The sequence below is a fragment of the Geotrypetes seraphini genome, chromosome 15 (genome assembly GCF_902459505.1).
Source record: "Geotrypetes seraphini chromosome 15, aGeoSer1.1, whole genome shotgun sequence".
NCBI lineage: Eukaryota > Metazoa > Chordata > Amphibia > Gymnophiona > Dermophiidae > Geotrypetes > Geotrypetes seraphini.
In genome coordinates, this window is record NC_047098.1 from 53,896,682 (window position 1) to 53,921,850 (window position 25,169).

The following is a 25,169-nucleotide window of genomic DNA, read 5'->3' on the forward strand; positions in this document are numbered from 1 at the left end:
TCCACAAAGCACACAACGTGGAGCCAGTTCCTGGACACAGGAGTTTAAAAGTTCAAATAAAAACTACACCAACGATCTCCAGTGATCGTTGGTGTCATTTTTATTTGAAATTAAAAGCATTTGAACTGGCTCCACATTGTGTGCTTTGTGGATGCACTTGTAAATATGATTGTTTCTTTCATACATAAACCCTCCAGCATCATAGATAGAAAGATGTATCTCCAAAAGAAATAAAAAATTTTACGTTCTTACCCTATTTTCTTCCTCTCAGCCCCTTCCCCACAACCAACTCTTGTTCTTCTCCAAAGTACGAAGGAGAGCATCAGTGGCTATATGTTAATGTCTGGTAGTATGTATTCAGTAACTATTACTTGGGGGTCCTTTTACTAAAATGTGGTAAATACTAGCGTGTGTTTACTACAGGTTAAAAAATACTATCGCAGTATGCACTCAGATATCCTGTGGTAGATTTTGCATGCGCACCCCGCTGGGATCGGAGAATGAGAATGACTATGTTAATCGGTTAGTGCATGGTCATTGCTACCTGCTAACTGATTAGCGTAGAATTAGCAAGTGAGCCTTTGCTGCCTACAAAATAAGTATTAATAAATGCTCATGCGATAATGGCCATGCACTAATGGGAATATTAGAGCTAGGCCATTATTACTGCAAAGGAAAAATCGACCATTTCTCAGCAGCACTAAAAGTGGCCTTTGCACATGCGAAAGGCCCACGCTGGGGATAGCGCAGGCCACTTTTTAGCATTGCTTAGCGAAAGGGCTCCTTATTTGATAGACAACTTCTTTTTCTGGCAGAAAGCATATTCCAGAAAGGCTCCCATATATCTTGAAAGTTTTTCCTTTGTTGTTTTGCCATTTTGATCCCTGAAAGCCATTAATGAGATTTCATCTATAGTACTGGGTCAACATGTCCAGTCATCTGGTTGCTGGTCACCCTCTTTGCTTGGTTCCTTCAATCTTTCGAGCCATGATGTCCTTTTCCAATGATACAGTTACAATTATTTTATTTGATATACCGCCATTATTAACAAAAAAAAAAGTCAAATCAAAATGGTTAACAATAAATAAAAATCAAAGGGAAATAATTAAAAAAACAACAATAAAATAAACACAACAGGGAAATGTATATTGTACAATTAACAATACTAGACACAAAATGACAATCAAGAGCAGGAAAGGTTTACAATATCAAGAGGTAAGAACAAATAAGGTAAAAACAGGAGGATAGGGGTCAAAACATTCTGTGTTGCCCAATAAATTGGTTATTGAGATTAGAACAGCTATATATTTGCCATACTACCCCCCTTCTTCTATTAAACTGCGCTAGCAGTTTTTAGCGCAGAGAGCCACACTGAATGGCCCGGGCTGCTCCCGACGCCCATAGGAACTCTATGAGCATCGGGAGCAACAGGGGCCATTCAGCGCGGCTCCCCACACTAGAAAACTGCTAGCACAGTTTACTAGAAGAGGCCCTATGTCTTCCATATTACAGTATCTCATGCTACTAGTACTATTTATCATTTCTATAGTGCTGAAAGGCATTCGCAGCGCTGTATATTTAACATTCAATAGACGGTTCCTGCTCAGAAGAGCTTACAATCTAATTTGACAGGCTGGACATCTCAGAGTTGGAGAGATTCTGGTAGAAGAAATGATACAATGGCGTCTGACAGCAATGAACAGGAGTTAAGAGTTAAAAGCAGGCTTTTAGCTTGGATTTGAATACTGCTAGAGACAGAGCATGATGCATTGATTCAGGCAGCATGTTCCAGGCATAAGGCATAGCAAGAAAGAAGGGACGGAGCCCGGAGTTGGCAGTGGAGGAGAAAGGTACAGATAAGAGGGTCTTACCCAATAAACTGTTATGCAGTGTTTGCCGTTCCATGTCTACCATGCTAGGTTTTATTATTCTACGTTTGCTTACTATTTTTGCCGTGTTGTGTCTAATAGCCATGCTTGTAACATTATGTTTGCCATGCTTTGTTTTTGTCATATTATGCTATGTCTCACCATATACCATGTTTTGTCATATGTTTACCATGTTTTGCCATCTTTGTCAGACAATATTCTGCCATGCTATGTTTGCCATCGCTGTATAAATACACTTTATTAAGTATATAAACTTGTAACCTGTACTGAGCTCTTCTGGGAGGATGGGATATAAAACCAAATATATAAATAAAAAGAACTATAACATATAGAGGCGCAAAACACCATGTGAATTGGGTTTTTACTATTGAACCTGCTGATCGCATGGCGTTTTGTGGCTATATGTTATAAGTCTTTTAGCTATTCGAATCTCATTACCTGATTTATTTGGTAAAACATGATGTTTTGAAGTACCCTGAGGCATAATGCTGTGTTGGGTCTATAATATGTGATATCCAATAAATTAAGTTCCTGGTCATTTGTTGTGTCGTCCTCGGTTTGGGAAGTCCATTGCTCATCCTCACCTTTTGTCTTCTCCATGTGCTACTTACATGGGTAGTGTTTTCCCCACTTTTAGTAGTTTGCTCCAGAGGTCCAAATGGTGACAGAATTTAAGAAACCCTATGATGAATACAGAGGATTCTTAGTTACGAAGAAGGGAAGGGAAAAGCAGTGATCATAAGAATGGAACCAGACAGACTAGATAGTCTTAAGGTCCTTTTATTCCTTTCAGATTCTCTTTCTACTAGTGTTTAAGCCCATTACATTAATGGGTGCTAGAATAGATGTGTAAACTTTTAGCACAATGGGGTGCTGAGGCCATTCTTTCTTTGCTTCCTGCTCCCCCTGTCCAGCAGTAACCCTTCTCCCTTCCTTTTACCTCCCCCTGACCTGCAGCACCCCTTCCCTGCTCCCTCTGTCCAGCAGTAGCCCTTCTCCCTTCCTTTTACCTCCCCCCTGACCTGCAGCACCTCTTCCCTGCTCCCTCTGTCCAGCAGTAGCCCTTCTCCCTTTTACCTCCCACCTGTGCAACAGTAGCATTTCTCTTCCCCCCCTCCCCCTTCCCTGGTCTTCCTTCTCCCTCTTTCACTCTGTCTCCCCAAAAGGGTAGTGTAGCAGCATTCCCCCCGTGGTCTCAAACAGCTGTCGGCAGCATTTCTCCACCCCAGCCCCACCCCCCACAGTCTCACACAGCCATCGGCAACATTTCTCATTCTCTCTTCTCCCCCCTCCCTCCCGGGTCTCACACAACCGTCGCCAGCGCAGCATTCACAACTCACTGCTCCTGCTTGCTTCGGGCCTTCGTCGCTGCCGGATCCCACCTACTTTCTGTTTCCATAAAGGCAGGACCCAGCAGCGAGGAAGGCCCAAAGCAAACAGGAGCAGCGAGTTGAAGCCTCCCTCCATGCTCTATCTTCCGCCAATGTCGCCCTAGCCAGGAAGTGACTTCGGCCATGCTCTGGGGCTCTAACACTGTGCTTGTCGGCTTGGCTATTCCTCCCTCCCACCTCATGACTTAACTTCCGGTTTTGGAGGAACAGGGTCGGGAAGCTGGCAAGCACAAGGTAGTCAGATGTCAGCCGGCGTCGGACATCATGAAATCAGCTGAGGCAGGCACTGCGCATGCGCGGGCACGGCACCACGCTTCACGGACTCATCAAGTTTGAAGTGCTCATGCGCACTAAGGGTATTATTATAGCGAATGTTTTAAGATGAGTAGTTTCTGTTACTGCCACGTAATGGTTTCCTTTTATTAGTCATTAACACATGTTTTTTTGTTTCAGACATATGCTGCTCTTCCACCTGCTCAATTTCCTCCTAATGTAAGTTTATTCCCTCAGGAATCCGACACTTGATATTTTGTTTGCTATTCCCTGTGGACTGAACCATACAGAACAAGAGTAATGTAAGCAAATTTTTCTTTACGGAGAGGGTGGTGGATGCCTGGAATGCGCTCCCGAGGGAGGTGGTGGAGAGGAAAACTGTGACAGAGTTCAAAAAAGCGTGGGATGAACACAGAGGATCGCTAATCAGAAAATAATGGTATACAATGCTCCCCGGTCATTCGCGGTCGGTGATTCCCGATCCCAGTCATTCGCGGTATTTTCCGACTGCGAATGACTGGGCAGGAGAGGGCAGCTGGAGCGGCAGGAGAGAGCAGCCGGAGCGCTGGTTAGGGAAGGAAATCACTCGCAGTATGCTCCGACCGCCTCTTCCTGCACTAAAGTCAGACCTCACCAATCAGAAACTGCGTGTCAAACCAGTTTGCTTTAACCTGAGCTTCCATATGTATATCTACTCATCTTACCCCACTTCGGCCCATATGGTATTTCAAGTTAATCAATACCCTGGCGTGCTCCTCTTCAACAACTGTTGGAACTCCTGGTGGTGGGGTAGGGGGACACCTGCCCCGAAGGCTGCACTTTTTTCTTCTAGTTGTAGAGCCCTAAGAACATAAGATTTGATGCTGCTGGTGCAGACCAGTGGTCCATTGTGCCCAGCAGTCCACTCAAGTGGCAGCCCTTAGGTCAAAGACCAGTGCCCTATATGAGTCTAGCCTTACCTGCGAATGTTCTGGTCCAGCAGGAACTTATCTAACCTTTTCTTGAATCCCTGAAGAGTACTTTCCCTTATAACATCCTCTGGAAGAGCGTTCCAGATTTCTACCACTCTCTGGGTGAAGAAGAACATTCTGTAATTTGTACGGGGATCACGAAGACTCACAAGCTCCCACATATATTCGTTCCATCTGAAAAGCGTACATAGCGCTGTACATTTTGACATTTATAGACAGTTCCTACAATCTAACTTGTGAAAGAACCTCATTTCAGTTTTAGAAACCTGATCCAGGAGCTACAGTAATAAGTGAAAGTGTGGTTTGTGGATATTTCATTCCACCGTTGATGTGTTTTTTCTTAGCAGTTTCTAACGTTGTATTTTATTTGCTTTGTAGACCAATCCCTTTCCAGCACCTTGGCAACCTCCAAATTATGTAAGACCTAATTTCTATTCTTGACTAACTTCTATTCTTTGCTTTTTTTTTTTGAACAATTCTGCAGCTTTTTCCTGCTACTTTTTAACGCTGAACTCGGCAAGACCTTATTGAAGATTTGTTTTGTTTTGTTTTTTCTTTTCAAAGGATTTTTAAAAATACAATAGGCAGCCTTTAGAGGAAGAAAATTGATCAATGCATAATCAAATAGCAAAAAAGGAAAAACGGTTCAAATATTATTTTTTAAAGGTTTCCTTTATACAGTACCTCTTAAAACTCCTTCACTTTACCCCTCCCCCCTTTTTTACAAAGGTGCAGTAGCGGCTGCCGCATGGCATATGCTCCGACACCCTTTGAATCCCCTTTGGGTATCAGAGCGATTATCGCGGCCCGCCACAATAATCGCCTTAGTAAAAGGGGGGCCTTAGTTATACCACCATATTGTTTATTTTTCTGTCCATTTCTGAGTACTAGGAATTAAGAGATCACGCTCTACTTTGGGGTCTGTGGCCTTTTCTTGGTGGAATATTGCAGAGGTTTCCCATTGCCTTATGCAGCCCACAGCATCTGGTGTTCCCTGCTGGTCCTTTAATATGTTTAGAGAGTTAGCTATTAATAAGGTTACCAGATTTTCTTTCGGGAAAATCCAGACCCATGGCCACACCCCCAGGACCGCCCAGTTCTGCCATGGCCCACCCCCAGGACCGCCCAGTTCTGCCATGGCCCGCCCCCAGACGGCAACCACTCATGCACGTGCGCATGACGTCACTGCATTGCTCCGCACAAGCACAGATGCCCCTTCCTGATGCGATTATGTCGGGAAGCTTTTCAAAACCCCGATAAAGTCCCGGGTTTTGAAAAGCCGTCCGGATCCCTGACATGTCCTCAAAAAGGGGGACATGTCTGAGGAAATCCAGACATCTGGTAACCCTAGTTATTAAGATGTGTTTCAGCTCTAACACCTTAATTTGCCCATTAACAAACATATGTTAAAGGGCCATAACATACATTATAGTACTGTAATGCATGTTAATAAGAACATAAGAACAGACCTGAGGTCCATCATGCCCAGCAGTCCGCTCACGCGGTGGCCCAACAGGTCCAGGACCTGTGCAGTAATCCTCTATTTATACCCCTCTATCCCCTTTTCCAGCAGGAAATTGTCCAATCCTTTCTTAAACCCCTGTACTGTACTCTGCCCTATTACGCCCTCTGGAAGCGCATTCCAGGTGTCCACCACTCGTTGGGTAAAGAAGAACTTCCTAGCATTCGTTTTGAATCTGTCCCCTTTCAACTTTTCCGAGTGTCCTCTTGTTCTTATATTTTTTGAAAGTTTGAAGAATCTGTCCCTCTCTTCTCTCTCTATGCCCTTCATGATCTTATAAGTCTCTATCATATCCCCTCTAAGTCTCCTCTTCTACTATGAGATGCACAGCAAGTGCATGCAAAAGAGCTTGTTACTATGTAAATTGAATAACCCAGCTTGCAATGAACATGTAAGCCATGTTATTTCTGGAAAAATACCACCACCAAAAGCTAGCAGTATTTCTCTGTGCCGGGGGCATTAAGCTACAAAGCTGTGCTTTGAGACTTTTTACCTAGGTCAGCTGCTCATATGTCCTCTAGTTTGTGGTTGCCTGTGGAAAAATGCTTATTATCTCCTAATGCCCACAGAACATACATAAAGGGCCCCTGGCTGTTAGGTAAAATAATTTCTGGCTGAACACATGCTACCCACACCTGGAGGCTGTCAGAAGCAGCAAGCACTGCATTAGCTTGGAGATGAGGCCAGCAGTTGGATTGTTTGGCCCTTCCAACCAAAAAGATGTTTCACTGCCCCAAAAGGCTGGTATGGATTTATATTTTAATACGCCCTTTTATTGGATACTCTCCAGGTGAATAAAAAAGTATAAAAGCAAAGGGCAATAAAAATAATAGGATATACAGTCCACAAGAATAAAGTAAGAAATGGCAAAAGGTTTCAAACATGTTCATAGTTACGGCATCCCTTGGTCTCCTTCGATGCATTTTATCACTCCTGCTCTACTGCATTTCTCCTCCCAGACAGGGTTCTGCACCCTCCATCGCCTCCTTACAAGTGCCTTTTAATTGGTAGAGACCACCAGCAACCTCAGTCTTTCAATGAACTGAAGTATACAGGATCTGGTATAGACCCTGACCACCTCTCCTGCTCTTTCCCACTCCAGCTATGAAGTCAATCTGTATACTGGCATATTTCTCCTCCTTAATGGGACTTGGTTCTCCTCTATTTCCATGATATTGACGAGTCTTCTGGGGCAAGGTTAGGGTTCACACACACACTTTAGAGAGAATAGCTCTAGTTCATTTCAAAATACTCTGTTTAAAACATTATTCAATATGTCCAGTGGAAGGCCTGCTCGTTAGTGGCTACGGGTATCACCTATTCAGTGGAGAAAAAAAGCCATAAAACCCATTTGGCAGCAATTTACATACAGTACAGTAAAGCTGCCTTGCTATTATCATAGGCAAAAAATCCAAAATGTGGCCCTGCAAAGGGTTTGAGTTTGAGACTGCTGCTCTAGAGTATGCTGGTTCTCTAGTATCTTTGGCCTCAGCTGGCCTGAAGAGTAACAGGAATTGAACCCGGAACTCTATGATCACAGAGCTTTCTGGTTGACTGATATTCTGCTTTTTAAAGCTTATGAAGTAATGGAAAGTATGACAGAGAGAAACCAACCTGATGTCTGGATTGTCAATGTTGAGAAGAACCCAAGGATGCATGTGGTGTCTTATTTAGGACTGTTAATGAGAACTTTGTCACCCTTAACGGTTGCACGTGGGAGAAGGGGAAAGAGGATGTGCTGAATAGATTTTTATGCCTCACTTAATTGTACATTAAACTGTACGTCATGGAGAGTCTTGCAGACTAGAGTCCTGGGAGTTATTCGACCATGGCCACCATTCTAAGAATAATCAGCTCCTATAATTAAACACTTCAGCTGAGTTCAAACAAATAACATTGCAAATCTTCAAAAAAAAAAGAAAATTGCTAATATCATTTTTAAGTATCCTATTTGTTTTGAATTTCTCAGCAGTTATCATCAAGAATTTAATAAACCGAATAAAATAAGGCACAAGCCACATCGAATCAAAATGAAAACAAATTGGTGAACTGAAGTGGACAAATTTGTGACCGTCTCTGGGAAAAAATGACTAAAGTCTTGGATCCAAAATGTTGAGAATGGCCAATGTTTAATGTCATGGGTCCATAACATTAGAAACTAAAACATCATGATCCCAGTCGGCTCATGACAAGAGTATTCCATAACTAAATTGCCTAAAACCCCAAAAATCCTTGAATCCCTACTAGATGATCTTCACGAAATCTGGAACAGGGGATTTATCTCGGTGTTAGCTCAGCTAGATTTCTCAGCAGCTTTTGACACTGTGGATCACGATATGCCAGAACAACTGGCAGAAACAGGCATCAGTGGAACAGTACTTGTTTGGTTCGGATCCTATCTATCAGCTTTAGCTATCTGACCTCTCCGGTGCTGGAGTTTGCTTTGCATGAAATGGTCTATCTGCTTAATGCTAGTTGGGTTTTAGCTGATGAAAGGAGTTCAGCTTTTGTTCAATGTCTTTCTTATTACCCAAGGGCTTCCCTAGTTAAATTTCCTGTCCTTAATGAAACTTTCACTTTATCCAACAGGCTGTGCCTTACGAAATCTCATTATTTGGCGGTTGCTACCCATCCAAGTCCATCACAGTGGCTGGAAGCATCCCTACTACAGCGGAAAGGTAACAGACAGTAGAGTAACCTCTAGTCTGAATGGTAGGCAAGTCTTTAGGTTATTTCATTCCTTAGTACTGTCTACACATTGGCTGGTAAGAAATGAGGGCCTGAAGATACTGTTTTCTTTTGTTCTTTGAGGAGGGGGTGGGAGATTAAACAAATTTCTAGAGGAAACTAGATGGAAACTCTAGGTACTTTAAAGATCTTTGGGGGCTTCTCCCACCACTGCTGAATAACATTTTTGGGAATTTTTTGACTTTAAAGGCCCTCTCATCCATTTTTATCCCCATTGTTATTCACTGACGAATGTAGTGGTTGCAGGGTTTCATTCTTGTGACATTTTTCTCCGGAATATTTACTACTTCCGTGATCGGCGCTGAGCCTGGATATTCAATGTCGGGCCAGTTCCAGTGACCAGCATTGACTATTTGGTTTATTTTTACTTGCTATAAACTTAGGCAGCTAAGTTGATATTCAGCACTAGCTAACCAAGCATATAGTGGCTGAAGACAGACCAGCTATTAATGTGGCTCGATTTGGCTGCTAAACTTAGCTGGCTAGCGGTTTAAATTATGCAGATAGCCAGCTAAGTTACGCAACCTAGCCTGCTATCCATTAGCCACTAAGTGCTAATAGTCAGCAACCATGTTGTGCTGAATATTAACGTTTAACTGGCTTAGTGTTATTTAATTAACCAGGAGCCATTTCTGGCTGATTAAATAGTGAACATATTCTTACTGGGTCAGACCAAGGGTCCATCAAGCCCGGTGGCCAATCCCGGTCACTAGTACTTGACCAAAACCCAAGGGGTAGCAACATTTCAGCATCTCAAAGAATAGCAAGATTCTGGAACTCCGATGAGAGCAACATTCCAGAGCTGAGATTGTGATGTCATAATGGCTCATTCCACAGTACCTTAGAGCCAACCTCATCAGTGATGCTACGATAGCTTGATTGTCCTAACCTTGGCTCACTTAAGAACATAAGAATAGCCTTACTGGGTCAGACCAATGGTCCATCAAGCCCATTCTCACGGTGGCCAATCCAGGTCCCTAGTACCAGGCCAAAACCTAAGGAGTAGCAAAATTCCATGCTACTGATCCAGAGCAAGCAGTGGCTTCCCCCATGTCTTTCTCAATAACAGACTATGGACTAATTGTCCAAACCTTTCTCAAAACCAGCTATGCTATCCGCTCTTACCACAATCTCTGGGGGATTATGTTTATTTACTGTTGGATGAGTTGCACTCCAATTGACTACAATTACTACTTCTATTTATTATTTCTAAAATGCTACGGGACTCATGTAGCGCTGTACATTAAACATGCAAGAGACAGTCCCTGCTCAAAAGAGCTTACAATCTAATTATGACAGACATAGAGGATAAAGGTGAATTTAATACATGATACTTAGGTGTAGGGTTATCAGATTTCCTCTTTAAAAATCAGAGGACCCTTTCCCCACCCTATTCTGCCCCCAATCCTGCCCCGCTCCAACCCCAGCCACGCCCCCACACAAACCTCGTATCTCCTTCCCCAAGCTCAGCACCGCGTCTGGAGGACCTCTGTGCATGCATCGATGTTGAACGATGACATCACGTGCATGTGATGTCTTTTCATCGATGTCCGCGCATGTGGAGAGGGCGCTGCAGATTTGGCCCCAAGCTCGGGGCCTTCCAAAACCCAGACAAACTGCCGGGTTTTGGAAATCCCTTCAGGCATCCGGACAGTCCTCTAAAAAAAGAGGACATGCCCGGGTTTTCCCGGATCTCTGGTAACCCTACTTAGGTGGGAATTACAAGAGACTTAAGAGGTGAAGGGAGTAGGATAGTAAGAGGAAATGACAACAGTTCTGATTGTTTAAAGATGAGCTATTAGAAACCTCTGTTCCCTCTAAGTTGAGCAAGATGCCTAAGCTGAATGGGAGTGGAGGGGGGGGGTGATGCTTCAATATTGTGTTTTCAGTTTCTAGGGACAGATAGGTTGTCTGGAATCCTGTAGCGCTTGCCTATCTCTCACTATTGAAAATGTGATAGTGAAACAGCATAGAGAATGACACGGTGACGGTTTACCCGCGGCCACCGCATTTAAGCCGCGGGTCACCGCCGAAAACGGGGAAGAAAACTAGCAGTCGCTGCGGTGACGGGGACAAGGCCATTCACCGACCGCGGAAACGGTGAACAGGTTTGTCCCCGCGGGCCAATGTACCCCCTTCTAGGAACCGCTATTTACCTGTGTTTCACCGTGCTCCTCATTTGTCAGATCAACCCTTCCTGCCAATCGCAGCAGAAGGGTAACCCAACCCCTCCTGCCGGTCCTCCCAATGGCCTCCCCTAAGATCGCCGGCAGGAGGGTACCCAACCCCTCCTGCTGGACCCCCCCCCCAACGAACCCTCCCACCCCGGAACCCCCTTAGTCTTACTTTCCAAGTTGGACCGGACAGCTCCTCGCTCGTCTGGCCAGCAGGCCTGCCTCCGTCCAAATGAGGTGGGCCCGCCCCTCCCCTCCCCTGCCTCCCAATGGCCTCCCCTAAGATCGCCGGCAGGAGGGTACCCAACCCCCCCTGCTGGACCCCCCCCCCCAACGAACCCTCCCACCCCGGAACCCCCTTAGTCTTACTTTCCAAGTTGGACCGGACAGCTCCTCGCTCGTCTGGCCAGCAGGCCTGCCTCCGTCCAAATGAGGCGGGCCCGCCCCTCCCCTCCCCTGCCTAACCCACAGGATCCTAGGGCCTGATTGGCCCAAGCACCTAAGGCCCCTCCTATAGCGGGAGTGGCTTTAGGTGCCTAGACCAATCAGGCCCTAGGATCCTGTGGGTTGGGCAGGGTAGGGGCGGGCCCGCCTCATTTGGACGGAGGCAAGCCTGCTGGCCATACGTGTGAGGAGCCGTCCGGTCCAACTTGGAAAGTAAGACTAAGGGGGTTCCGGGGTGGGAGGGTTCATTGGGGGGGGGTCCAGCAGGAGGGGTTGGGTACCCTCCTGCCGGCGATCTTAGGGGAGGCCATTGGGAGGACCGGCAGGAGGGGTTGGGTACCCTTCTGCTGCGATTGTCGGGAGGGCCGTTGGGGGGGTCTACAGGAGGGGTTGGGTGCCCTCCTGCCGTGATCGCTGGGGGGAGGGGAGACTTGCAGCCGTAGCCGCGGTCACTATGCTAATCACGGCAGGGAGATCTTTGCCGCGATTAGGTACAGCGGCCGCGTCTAATTACCATATAGGCTAACATTGTAAGCATTTAAAGTACATGTCGTGTTTGTTTTTGCATTGCTAGCCCCAGGGGTGGTGGAAGATTAGTGATTGAAAAACTGTATGAAAAATAACTATTTTAAATTTAGTGATCAAAATGTGTCAGTTTTGAGAATTTATATTAATTAATTTTTTCTCTGCGTGTTTTGTTTTTGTATAGTTATTAACTAATATTTAACTAAGTTTTAAAGTTTTAAAGAATGTTTCCTTTATACGTAAATAAAGAAAAGTGAATGGGATTGCAGTGGTGGTGACGGGGCGGTGACGGGGCGGTGAAGAGGATGGTGAGACGGGGACGGGGCGGTGACGGGGATGGTGAGACGGGGACGGGGCGGTGACGGGGACCAATTTTTTCACCGTGTCATTCTCTAAAACAGCACCCCCTACTGGCAGGACTGTAGCTGCTCAACGTAAAGGGAACTTGTTGAACAGCGTAGGAGAGTATCTGAAGATGGAATGACAAGCATTCCAAAGCCTGCGTAAAATTTCATTCTTTGATTACATAGGTTCTATGAAAGGTGTTAAAGTGAAATGAGTCTGGCTTGCCTCAGATGGGTGACAGGAGTGTGGTGCCCTTGTTTAGGGTTACCAGATTTTTGTCCGGAGAAACTGGACACATGGCCCTGCCCTGTTCTTCCCATAGCACCGCCGTGCCCTAAGCTGTTCCACCTTGCCCCATTCCACCTTTAGCCCCGCCCCCTGAAAAACCCCATCTTTGTTTCTTGACCTCCAGGCCACATCTGCAAGTGATATCATCCGCGCAAGCTCAAAGGCCCTCCAAACGCGGCCAGGAGGTCGGAGATTTCCGAAACCTGGACAAATTACCGGGTTTTGAAAAGTCCATCCGGACACCGAGACAGTCCTCTAAAAAGAGAACATGTCCAGGTTTTCACGGATTTCTGGTAACCCTATCCTTGTTTCTGTCTGTCCTTGGCTTTTCAGGTTTCACATCAATCTGAAATTCGTTGGGGGTATAGCCTTTCACTTGAACCCCAGGTTTGATGAGAATGCCCTTGTCCGCAACAGTTACCTAAACTGCTCTTGGGGTCCGGAGGAGCGCAGCTTGCCCAAATCTGGAATGCCTTTCTCACGTGGACAAAATTTCGTGGTAAGCCCAGTGTTGTAACCTTGACTGTGGTTTTGTACATTTTTTTCTCTACTTTCAAAACAAGGGAAAGGGACTTGTTACTGCCTTTTTGTAGTTTTACAACCACACACAAAGTGGTTGGCATACAAGCACTTCAAGCATTTTCCTTATCTGTCCCGGTGGGCTCACAATCTATCTAATGGACCTGGAGCAGTGGACGATTCAATGACTTGCCCAGAATCACAAGAGGCACAGGGTTTGAACCCCACCACCTAAGGGGGCTGAGGCTGTAGCTGTAACCACTATGCCACACTCTCCTCCAAACAAGAACTTAAAAATAGATATAACAACCAATCGTAGCCTAAGTTCCCTATGTTTCACGATACTTACTTGGTGTTTTATGGGCCCATTTGCAGTGCTGCCTTTTCATGCATTAAGATTGTTGCTCCTTGAGTCCTGGGGGCTAGTTTAATTATGGTATGGGAAGATGTTTGTGCATAAGAGTGAGGGGGAAGAGAGAAGGTGAGAGATGATGGATACAGGCAAGAGAGAAAAGGGAGAGTTATTAAAAGACTGGAGAATGAGAGGCTGTGGATGAAGAGAGAGTTGGACGGTGGGGGGGGGGGGGGGACGGGACTGGGGTGAGGGAAAGAGATGAGAAGCTGGATAGTGTTGAAGTGGCCACTTATGCTTGGATTCTCTAACTGGTGCCCATGTCAGTGGCCATCTTAATCATGTGACAGCGCCGGTTAGAAAATCACACCTATATAAGCGCAGTTCTGGTGCCTTTTATTTAGGAACTGGTAGGCACCTCTACATTGCTGATTTTTACAGTTTCTAACGGCATTCTTCAATTAACTTAGGTGCCAGTAAGCCTGTTAATTCCTCTGAATATCGCTCTTAGAAACATAGAAAGATGACGGCAGAAAAAGGCTGTAGCCCATCAAGTCTACCCACTCTACTGTCCCACCCCATTAAGTCAGAATGCTGCTCGACCCACGTAGAGATCCCACGTGGATGTCCCATTTATTCTTAAAGTCGAGCACGTTAGTGGCCTTGATCACTTGCACCGGTAGTTTATTCCAGTGATCCACCACCCTTGCTGTAAATAAATACTTCCTGGTGTCACCACCAACTCTCCCTCCTCTGAGTTTGAGCGGGTGCCCCCTTGTGACTGAAGGTCCCTTAGGAAAGAATATATCGTTTTCCACCAGTTGGCAGTACTTGCTAACTGAATAAGTGCCTTAGAATATCAGCTCCCATATCACTAATTTTATTATGGTGTATTAAACTGAGTTTTTCTTTTACTCACTTTCTCTTTTTGCTCATTGTTTGAGTATCTTGTATTTCCTTTGTGTATTTGCAGAAAAGCAGGTTAAAGTATATGCAGATAGAAACACAAAAGCATGGTTCTTTGCATTTGTCTGGCAGGATCTATTGTTTTGCTTTGCTGCCACCATCTAAGAAGCTGCTTCCCTAGGCAGCTGGCCAGTCTAGCCTAGTACTTGGGGCAGCCCTTGCCCCACCCTCATTTTGGGGCACCAACTGATAACTCGCCTCAGTCAGAAGATTGCCTTGAGCTGCCTCTGCTGACTACACACAGCTAGCAACCGCCTAGGGGAGGGGTGAAGCCAGAGGCATGGTAAGGGGCAGGGCGATATGTCCTCTTTTTGTCTTCACAAATATGATAACCCTTGTTGGAGGTCTCGGGCGGCCAGGTGGGGGGGAGGGAGGATCTTTGAACTTTTGGGGGAGTTGGCCTGACCCAGTCCAGCCCACTACACCATCAGGGTCTTTTTTTCAGGGGGGGATGAGCGGGAGGGGGTACCAGCGACCACTCCCTGCCAGTTGATCTGATCGTGGCAGGGGTGTCCCCAATCAGTTCAGCCAGTTCTTTTATGTTTATTTTTAAGTGTTTGATTGGTCTTAGTTATTAGAAAAATGGAGGTGTAACTGATTTGGCAAAGCCTTCTCTAGCACTGCTAGAATGTTAAAATTGAAGAATTATCCTCCCACCCCCACCACACACTTTTACTATGAGCGTCAGAGCTTTTGCTGCAATGGCCAGCAATAAAAAAAAAACCCTAACGCAGCTTGATAAAAGGGGGCCTATGTAAAGCTATGGCATGGAAAAACGAACCAGGAGAATGTTCTCCACTATCCAAAAGTTTGTGCGATGACATAAATTTCAATACATTTTTAAATTAAGATTATATTATTAAATTCCCTTTTATTCTTTATTCCTTTACAATCAATAATTTACAAAAAATATTTTTTATTATAAACGGTTCATTAATATATATTTTTATTTTCTGGTACATGTCTTTTAGTGTCCGCTCATTTATGTTACAAAAGGCAATTGACGCTTTTTTCTTTGACATAAATTTTACAGATATTTATTCTTAAAGTTTTTTTGACAAACATGCTTTAATATCATGTTTATTTGATTATTGTGTTATTGAATGGATTTTACAATTTCTATGTGTCATTTTTTATATGTTATGTATGTTATAGGCTCCTGAGGCAGGCCACATTGGCCGAAACACATGCCTCCATTGCACAAACTTTTATGATTATTGAATAAACTGCACACCAACATCTCTTTATATCTTCACTGTGGTTTGTTCATTTATGTTGGGCTTATATGACATTGCATGTGTTTAAGTTAAGGCGGGAGCAGGAGAAAAGTTAAGTTATTGAGAGTAGACAGAGACAGAAGTTTGTGTCCTGCTTTTCTTGCATTATAACTAATTGACCACCTGCCTGGACTGAAGCCTTTTTCTTTTTTCTTCTTTGCAGCTGTGGATTGTATGTGAGCCTCAGTGCTTTAAGGTGATGGTGAACGGCCAGCATGTACTCAGTTTTAACCACCGAGTGCCCAACCTGCAGCAGATAGACAGACTGGAAGTGGAAGGGGATGTTGCATTGCAGCATGTTCAGGCTTAATGCAATAGGCACCCCAAATAAACTGTTGCCATTGAAGCAGAAACAGAATTTGAAAGCAGATAAGGGTAGATGTGAGGAAATGTGCCAAAAATTAGGCATGAAAAATACTGTGCATGTATGAAAATTGCCATTATAGAAGAGAGCCTAAGGATCCTAGAAAAAAAACAGGGCAGGTGGCCTGCAAAATCCAAAATGGTAGTCACCGAAAAACAGCACAGCCAAAGAGATGTGTAAAAAACCAAGTTCAATTTATTGGGCAAACAACAGATAAAACCTGACACAGGGCGTGTTTTGCCCACATGAAGGGCTGCATCGGGGGTTAATAAAACTAAAACACAATAACAAGACAGAAAATTATTATCATAATAAAACAAATAGTATATGCTGAAACTGAATTTAAAAAAAAATTGTAAAACTTAAAGGAAAGGCTGAAACACCAGTAAAATCTCTAAAAGAAAAAGAGAAAAGGTGTTTTAACCTTTGCTTATAGTTTTATAATTCTTTTTTTAATTCCTATTTAGCTGTCACCTGATGGTGATTCGGTTTTTAGACACCACCTAGGTATGTCACCTCTTTTTTTTTAAATATATAATATTTCTTTATTGAGCAAACCAGTACACACAGAACATAACAGAGTAAAGGGACATCCATCAATCCAGAAAAAACCGCCCTACCGGGCATATAGAGAGCAAAGGTCAGAAACACAACCAAGATCAGATGTCTCAGGAACAAGAGGTACCCAATACAATTTTCCATGTAAAACCCTCGGAAAACCCCCCCAGGACATATCGTAGCACCCCAATACTATAACATACATTAGAATACACCGTAGAAAACCGGATCCAAACCACCCCCCAACCACCCCACCCACCCCTACTCCCGACCTGTGAAATATATATACGAAATACACAAAATAGACAAAAAATAGACAAAATGGGGAGGAAAACTAGGTCAAAAAGGGAAGAAGAAGAGGAAAAAATAAAGAGAAAGAGAAATGAACCCCATATGAGAATCTAAGTAAGAATGAGTCTGAAGAGGGAGAGAACAGAAGAGGACAGAAGACCCCAGTAGATGCTAACAGTTCAATAGTAGTAGACTCCTCTCGCGATAGGGAAGGGACAGCCAATACTCCTCCCATACATCCTGAAATTGAGACCACCTTCGTTCATCCCGAGTGCCCGCAGCCCGTCTTTCCAAGAGAGCTAAGTCATAAAGAGACCCCTGCCATCGAGAGAAAGAGGGAGCAGGCAGCATACCCTCTTTTTTAAAATAGCTGGTTTGACACCACAATCATAGCTGGTTTGGCTTTGAAATTGTTTGATGTATTATCATGTATGCGCTCTATAATATGGATTTCATTTATTCTCTGGATTATTTTCCAATTACATTCCATTTACATGGCATAGCAATTACCTTCCCCCCCCCTCCAACCTGTCTAAATTTTGTCCTTGTGTTGGCCCCAACCTGCCCGATTTTATTTTTATTTTTTAAGCTTTTTAAAATTTTTAATATTGTAAACTGTCCAGATGCCTGTGATGGTCAGTATACCAAACTATAAATAAACTTCAAACTACGTATGTTTTTGTGGTCCCTGCGTCCTTTATAGACATGTAGCTTTCATATTGATGATAGTACATATGATATGTTTTAACATATACTATTTGTTTTATTATGATAATGTTCTCTCTTGTTATTGCTTTTTAGTTTTATTAATCCCCAATGCAGCCCTTAATGTGGATGAAACAGGGCCTGTGTCGGGTTTTTTCTGATGCTTGCACACTAAATTGAACTTGGTTTTTACCTATCTTTTTGGCTGTCCTGCTTTTCGTTGACCACCATAGAAGAAAGCATGTCTAACTTTAGGTATGTCCTCTATAACATCTCCAAGAATACTCCTCTATATATATTCTCTATTAACTGCTATTTCACTTCAGATTTTCATATATTCATAATTATTCTTCACGGACCTCAGAACCACCCTCCTCCAGCCGTTATCAGTGCATTTTCTAAACGGGGAGCTTCACGGGTTTATATCTCCTCACTGCTCCTTAAACTTTTTTTATGAAAAATTTTTTGACTTTTTATAACTTTGTTGTATTACTTAAGTATGTACTTATCTTTATGAATAATACAGCGGTAGGACCCGACATGTTTCGCATCCGTTTCGTCAGGGATCCATGCTGTGTATGAAACAATATAATATCAGTAAAAATGTACATTACTAATATCCTACCGTGAAACCACATATTAAATTGTCTCTATTATTCTCCTACTTACCAAAACCGCTAACATCCACCCCGCTCTAAATTTAAACTGCAAGATGGCGGCGGCGTCTTCACTGACACTATTTAAAGAACTTATTACGTGAGACCAACCCCTTTACGTTCTCTGCTACAAAACCTATCAGAATCCAGTCTGAATTTAAAGGGGAACCTCCTGAACCAAACTTAGAAACTTCAAAATAATGTTTGCCATTCGATTTCCATGTTTAAACCCCTTGGGTCCACTGTATTAAGCCGGTGGATCCAACGTTGTTCTTTTGCGTTTAAAGCTGCCTCACTGTTACCACCCACCCTCCCCTCACTCACACTGTCGATCACTCTCCACCTTAATTCAGATACTAAACTAAACTAAACCTTGGGTTTATATACCGCACCATCTCCACGGATGCAGAGCTCAGCACGGTTTACAGGAAGTAGGATGAGAGAGGAACTACAGTGGAGAGATTAAGAGTTAGGTGTAAAAGGGTGGGGGAAGGGGGAGAGGCCTAAGAGGGGGGAAGTGTTACAGTTTTGAGAATAGCCAGGTTTTTAGGTGTTTACGGAAAAGTTGGAGGGAGCTTGAGGTTCGGAGCGGGGAGGTGAGGTTATTCCAGATCTCAGTGATTCTAAAGGGGAGGGATGAACCAAGTTTGCCTGCATGGGAGATACCTTTTGTGGAACGGAAGGATAGTTTAAAAATTTGGGACGATCTGGAGGAGGTAGGGGTTGGGGAGTTCCAGGATAGAGGGATTACGGCAGGAAGGATGCCATGTAGGATCTTGTAGGCTAGGCACACACATTTGAAGTGAATCCTGGGGATTACTGGGAGCCAATGGAGCTTAGACAGGAGTGGCGAGACGTGATCGAATTTGCCTTTCGCGAAAATAAGCTTAGCTGCGGCATTCTGAATCCGCTGAAGTCTGTGGAGGCTTTTCTTGGTTAGGCTGAGGTACATAGAATTGCAATAGTCCAATCTAGAGAGGATGATGGATTGTACTATGACTGCGAAGTGTTTTTGGTGAAAATAGGGTCTGACTTTCCTTAGCATGTGAAGGCTAAAGAAGCATTTTTTTACCAAGGATTGGAGATGGTCGTTGAAGGATAGAGAAGAGTCTAAGGTGACACCCAGGACTTTGCTTGAGAACTCGAGCTGTAATGAGGAGCCGGAAGACAATGGGATGGAGGAGGGTAAATGGACTAATTTTGGGCCAAGCCAAAGGAGTTTTGTTTTGGACTCGTTCAGTTTCATTTGCATTGTGAATGCCCAGGATTGGAGGTTCGTTATGCATGAGGATATGTTCGTAGAGAGGTTAGTGAGGTTCGAGTCGGTCTCAAGGAGGACGAGGATGTCATCAGCATAAGTGTAAAGAGTTTCAAGGGGGGATAGTTGGAGTAGTTTCAGGGAGGACATGTAAATGTTAAAGAGGATTGGGGAGAGGGGTGAACCTTGTGGGACACCACAAGTCGGGGTCCAGGGGGAGGATGAGGTGCCGCTCATGTTAATCATGTAAGAGCGGGAGCGTAAGAATTTGGAGAACCAATCAAGAACTATGGAGCTAATGCCTATCTCGGAGAGTTGGAAAATTAGAATGTCGTGGTGGACAACGTCAAAAGCTGCGGAGAGGTCGAATTGTAGGAGAACAGCAAACTTGTTACGAGAATGCAGTTGCTGAACCTTAGAGATACCTTATGATTCCGCTCTATCATATGTTGAACCATCGGAGTTTCACTCTTTCTATTGGTTATATGTGATTTATGTTCGTTTAACCGAACTTTAACCGGTCTACTAGTTCTTCCTACGTATACCAGTTCACAAGGGCATACAATTGTATAAATCACGCCTCTACTATTGCAATCTGTGATAGATCTAGATTCTATCCTTGTGTGTTTACCCGGTACCTCCCGGCTTTCACCCTCTATTGTGTTCTCACACCATTGACATTTCCCACAAGATTGGTGCCGCCCCTTTATGTTTTCCACATAATCATGGTGTTTCTTAAAATTTAACAACTGCCCAATGGTTCTGCCTCGCTGAAAAGCTATCATGAGAAAATCATACAAACAAGTATGTAACCTCAATATGTGCCAATGTTTTCTCATGATATTTATGAGCAATTTTGAAGCCCCTGAGAAAGGTAATACACATATGAGGCGTTCTTCCTCCTCCTTATTTCCCTGTTCTTTGATTAATAATTCTCTGTTGACATACCGGGATCTCAAATACGCTTTCTTTAGCGCCCCCTTCGGGTAACCTCTTGTCAAAAATCTATCTTCTAATATTTCAGCCTGACGTTTAAATTCAGGTAATTCAGAGCAATTCCTCCGAATCCTAAAATACTGACTAATGGGCAAATTCAATTTTAATTTCACCGGATGATGACTGGAGAAATGTAAGAGAGTGTTCTGGGACATGGGTTTTCTATAGATAGTGGTCGAAAACCCCTCCTGTTTGCGTGTCACTAAGAGATCCAGAAATTTGATTTTTTGATGATGATATGTGTATGTAAACTTAATTTGGGGATCCCTTGAATTTAAATATTCCATAAACTCCTTTAATCCTCTCTCTGTGCCCTTCCAGAGAAGGAAAATATCATCCAAAAATCTGGTCCATAACTGGATCTGCTTGAATTGACTAGCTGTATATACATATCGATCTTCAAAGTTGGCCATATATAAGGTCGCCACCAAAGGTGCCAAGGTGGCACCCATGGCCACCCCTTGGATTTGTTTGAAAAATTGACCCTGGAACTCAAAGTAGTTGAAATTTATCACCCATCGTGCTAACTGCAATAGAAAGTCCGTGGAAATTCTCTGTGGAACCTCACGTTTTTCCAGTGTATCCTTGATAATGTCCAGAGCCTGGGGTTGTGGAATTTGTGTGTACAATGAGACAACATCCATTGTAACCATCCAAAAATCTTCCTTAATGGGTTGTGATTCTTGTAATTTTCTCAAGAAGTGAGAGGTATCCTTCAAAAATGATTTTACTTTCCTGGCTTCAGTACACAGAAAATAATCCACAAATTGGGACAGGGGATCCAGCACCGATTCACGGGTGTTCACAATCGGGCGTCCAGGAGGCAGAGTCAAACCTTTATAAATTTTGGGTACGAAATATATACCCGGTCTCTTTGGGTATCTTTGTATTAAGAACCCATATTCTTTTTTCGTTATCATTTTTTTCTCATAATACTGATGTACCCATGTCTTTATTTCTTCTCTCAAAGCTTCCGTCGGGTCCAGTTCCAACTTTCTATAAGCTACAGTATCTTGTAATTGCCTCTCAGCCTCCTGGATATAATCCTTTTTATTCTGGACCACTGTTGCTCCTCCCTTATCTGCTTTGAGAATGATAATCTGGTTATTAGTTTTCAACGCCTGAAGAGCCTCAAATTGTGAAGTAGACACATTTTTAAATATTCTATGATACCTCCAGTCCTCTTCAATCGGTTGCATATCATTTAATACCAACTGTTGAAAAATCTGTAAGGTGGGGTCCATAGCCCCTGGGGGAGTCCATTTTGAGCGAACCTTACATATAGGCAGGGTGTCTATCCCCAGATCTCCTTCTTCTTCCTCTCCTTCATCCTCCTGATTGATCTTAGTCATCCCCTCCTCTGGACAGAAAAAAATTTTCAATTGAACTTTGCGTATAAATTTAAAAAACGCCACCTTTAACTGAAAAAAATCCGAGGGGAACGCTAAAGCATAACCTAATCCCAGTTGTAATACAGATTTTTGAGCCTGGGTCAGATCAATGGAGGATAAATTTACCACAGTCATTTCTGGGCTGCTCTGGTTGTACCTCCTGACTGAAGAGACTGTCCCCTCATCTTCTGCGGGGGTCGACTTCGACCCCTGGTCTTTCCTCCTCGAATATTGCTGGTCCCTTCCCCCGATTTTTCCAACGATGTAGGATGGGAAGGGATCTAGGATGCACTTGCAGGATTTAAGTTTGAGGCAAAGTTTAGAGATCTGGGTCTCGGATACAAGTTCGAATGTAGTCCATGATCTGTCGGCAGGGATAGGGTCAGAGTCTTTCGGGGGAAGAGAGTTGTAGGAGATGGTTGGGGGGAACGAACTCTTTATGGTGGTGATCTTCTCGTTGAAGAATTTGGCTAGGTCATTTGGAGATGGGAGAGGGGGAAGGGGCGGAGTTGTTTTTAGAAGTTAGGTTCCGCCAGATGTGGAACAGTGTACTGTTTTGGTTTTTTGACCTGGAGATTTTATCTCCATAGTAATTCTTCCTAGCTTTTTTTTAGTACGGAGTTGTAGAATTTGATGTTTTCTCTCCAGGATTGCCTATCTAGGGGGGATTTTGATTTTTTCCATTTCCGTTCTAGGGCCCGACATTTCTGTTTTAATTCCCTATGGTATGGGAGATACCAGGGAGCCTTGTGAGAGTAGGAGATGGGTTTAGTGGCTAGAGGGGCAAGGGTATGGTATGTGATTTCAGAAAGAGTCACCCAGTTGTGCCAGGTTGAGTCTGGGTCCGAGTGATTAGGAAGAGGACCATGATGTGATGTCAGAAGGGAGCCGAGGCCGGTACGAGCAGCAAGTGGAAGATGCTATTCATGCTGGCAAGCATCTCAAGAGGTACGCAGGGGGTAGGGGAAGGCACTCAAGCAATGAGGAGTGAGAGGCACAGTGCAGCAGGGAAGAACAGGGAGGGCACACTGCGGCGATGCCAGGCGCCACCACCACGAGCATCAACCTCCCTATCTACGCCACTGGTCAGTACTAGAATATTGTTTATGTTTATCCTGTGTACATTTCTAGTGTTAAAAGCAGCTATCAATGTTTATTAAGGAAAAATAAAAATATAATCTTATTCTGGATACCCTCAATTATTTTTGGCTTCAGCAGAGCATACAGAGAGAATAAACAACTTGCATTAACTTTGGGCTGTGTCTTACCACTTCCTTTAAGAGCATTTCTTTTTACAAACATGCATCAAACCCACACATCAGTTTTAGCCAGTGGCCCTGTCCCAATAGATAAAGAGGGGGCATTTTCGATATGCTGTGTAAGTCTGAGTTTAGATATTTTGCGGAAGATGAACAAAAATCCAGTGTCAAACATGCCCATTTTCAAGACTACAAAACGTCTATCTTGTTTTTTTCAAAAATGGATTGTTTATTCTCAGTGCATCTGTCTTTTCATAATAAACACACCCAATAGGGGGGGGGAAACCAAAACCGAACAAACCATTGGGATGTAGGAGGGGCCAGTACTGGCCACACAGACATCACAACAGTGGAGAACCCTAGGGGCCACTGCAGTGAACCTCATATAATATGTCCCAGGTACAAGTTTCCAAGTTTATTAAAAATTTTGTTATACCACCTTATCAAATATTTCAAGGTGTTTGTACAATAAAATCAAGGGGGGGAACAAATAGTAACAAAAAACCCCAACATCAATTAAGACAACAGACAAATACGACAAAAGGACACATTGAAACGAGAGGAAAAGGGAGAACTACAATATAAATAAAGAAAAGAGAGAAACATAAGAAAATACAAAAGAGCAGGGTGACAATTAGCAGTCCCACTGAAGTAGACTGAAATTAAGTTTATAAAATCCTTAAAAGGACAATCAAACTTGGAAAGCATCTTTAAAAAGGAACCTTTTAAGGAAGAATTTGAATTTCTCCATGGATGTAGTCTCTCTTACGGAGTTAGGCATCGAGTTCCAAAGGCAAGAAGCAACAACTGAAAAAATGGATTTTCTCCCGATATTGATGTGTCTAAGTGTTGAGACTACTAATAAATTTTGATCAGATAATTGAAGGGTACGTGGTGAAAAGTATGGGATCCCTTATACTGCGCTGTATGGTGAGCCCTAACTTTACTCATCACTTCAAATATCTTTAAAAAAACTTTTTCTTTATTTCTTTTAAATATCTAAATACATGATAGAAATATTAGTGAATGTGAAAAGCTCAGACCCAACAACCAAACTCAAGTGAGTTGGGTCTGAGCTTTTCACATTCACTAATATTTCTATCATGTATTTAGATATTCAGTGACCTGGATTGGCCACTGTGAAGATGGGCTAGATGGACCAATGTTCTGATCCAGTAGGGCTATTCTTATGTTCTGATATGATTCACAGGGGAAACTTTATCCACTACAAAATTACTTCAAATTTATTAGTGAAAATAAACCAGTATGCCAAATGGGTAGGATGGTGTGGTGTTGAAGTAGGGTTAGAATTAACTAGTGATTCAGAATGAAAGAAAACATCCTTATTCACCAATAGCTACCGTATGTTGCTGTCGTACCACTGACCCTTGTTGAGTGGTTCTTTGATTTGTCCATCTATGTTGCATTATAGGCCAGTGGGAGCAGATGGCAAACATGTCAACACTGTCCCAGAAGTAAGAAAAAGTTGGAATGGATAATTTACTTCTACTAATATAATGCAAATAAAATGTTATATTTGCTTGTACAGTACATTATGTCTAAATGCTCCAAAACCATTGGTCCTTTCTGGAGCAGAATTGAATACCATCACAGAAACTCTCTAAATCTGTACTGTAACACCACTACAGATGCTTTTGTATGGAAAACTAAGAGCTCAGTTTTATATCATCAGCAGAGAAGCTCATGTATTATAACACCATTGGGTTTTTGGGGGGCTCTGGCCTCTTTCCTTCAGGGCCTTCTTCAAGTTCCTGTCCCTCTTTCTGTTTTTCACATGCTGTTTGCTCATTTCACTGCCTTCTCTGTTTTTTCTTCTGCTGAAAAATTGTTTTTGAGCAAATGTTATATTTTGGGGAAGAAGTGTATTTTGAACCACTGGCTGGCCGAGGTTCCTCCCTCCTTTTGGTATTGGAGGAGCAAACTTCATGAGCTGATGTGCTGGGAGGCCAGGCTGGCTTGTTCCTCTCGTCGTAAGAGCAGAGACTT

General features: G+C 43.4%; 1 protein-coding gene across 1 annotated transcript in view; it reads left to right on the forward strand.

Moving 5' to 3' along the window:
• LGALS9 (galectin 9) overlaps window positions 1–17,573 on the forward strand; it is a 44,155-nt gene extending 26,582 nt beyond the window's left edge. Inside the window, exons 6-10 of the mRNA XM_033922673.1 lie at window positions 3,734–3,772; window positions 4,903–4,941; window positions 8,636–8,724; window positions 12,904–13,069; window positions 15,848–17,573. Of these exons, the coding sequence (XP_033778564.1) occupies window positions 3,734–3,772; window positions 4,903–4,941; window positions 8,636–8,724; window positions 12,904–13,069; window positions 15,848–15,994 (480 nt within the window). The 3' untranslated portion in view covers window positions 15,995–17,573. The remainder of the gene's footprint in view (window positions 1–3,733; window positions 3,773–4,902; window positions 4,942–8,635; window positions 8,725–12,903; window positions 13,070–15,847) is intronic.
• The last annotated feature ends 7,596 nt before the right edge of the window (window positions 17,574–25,169 follow it).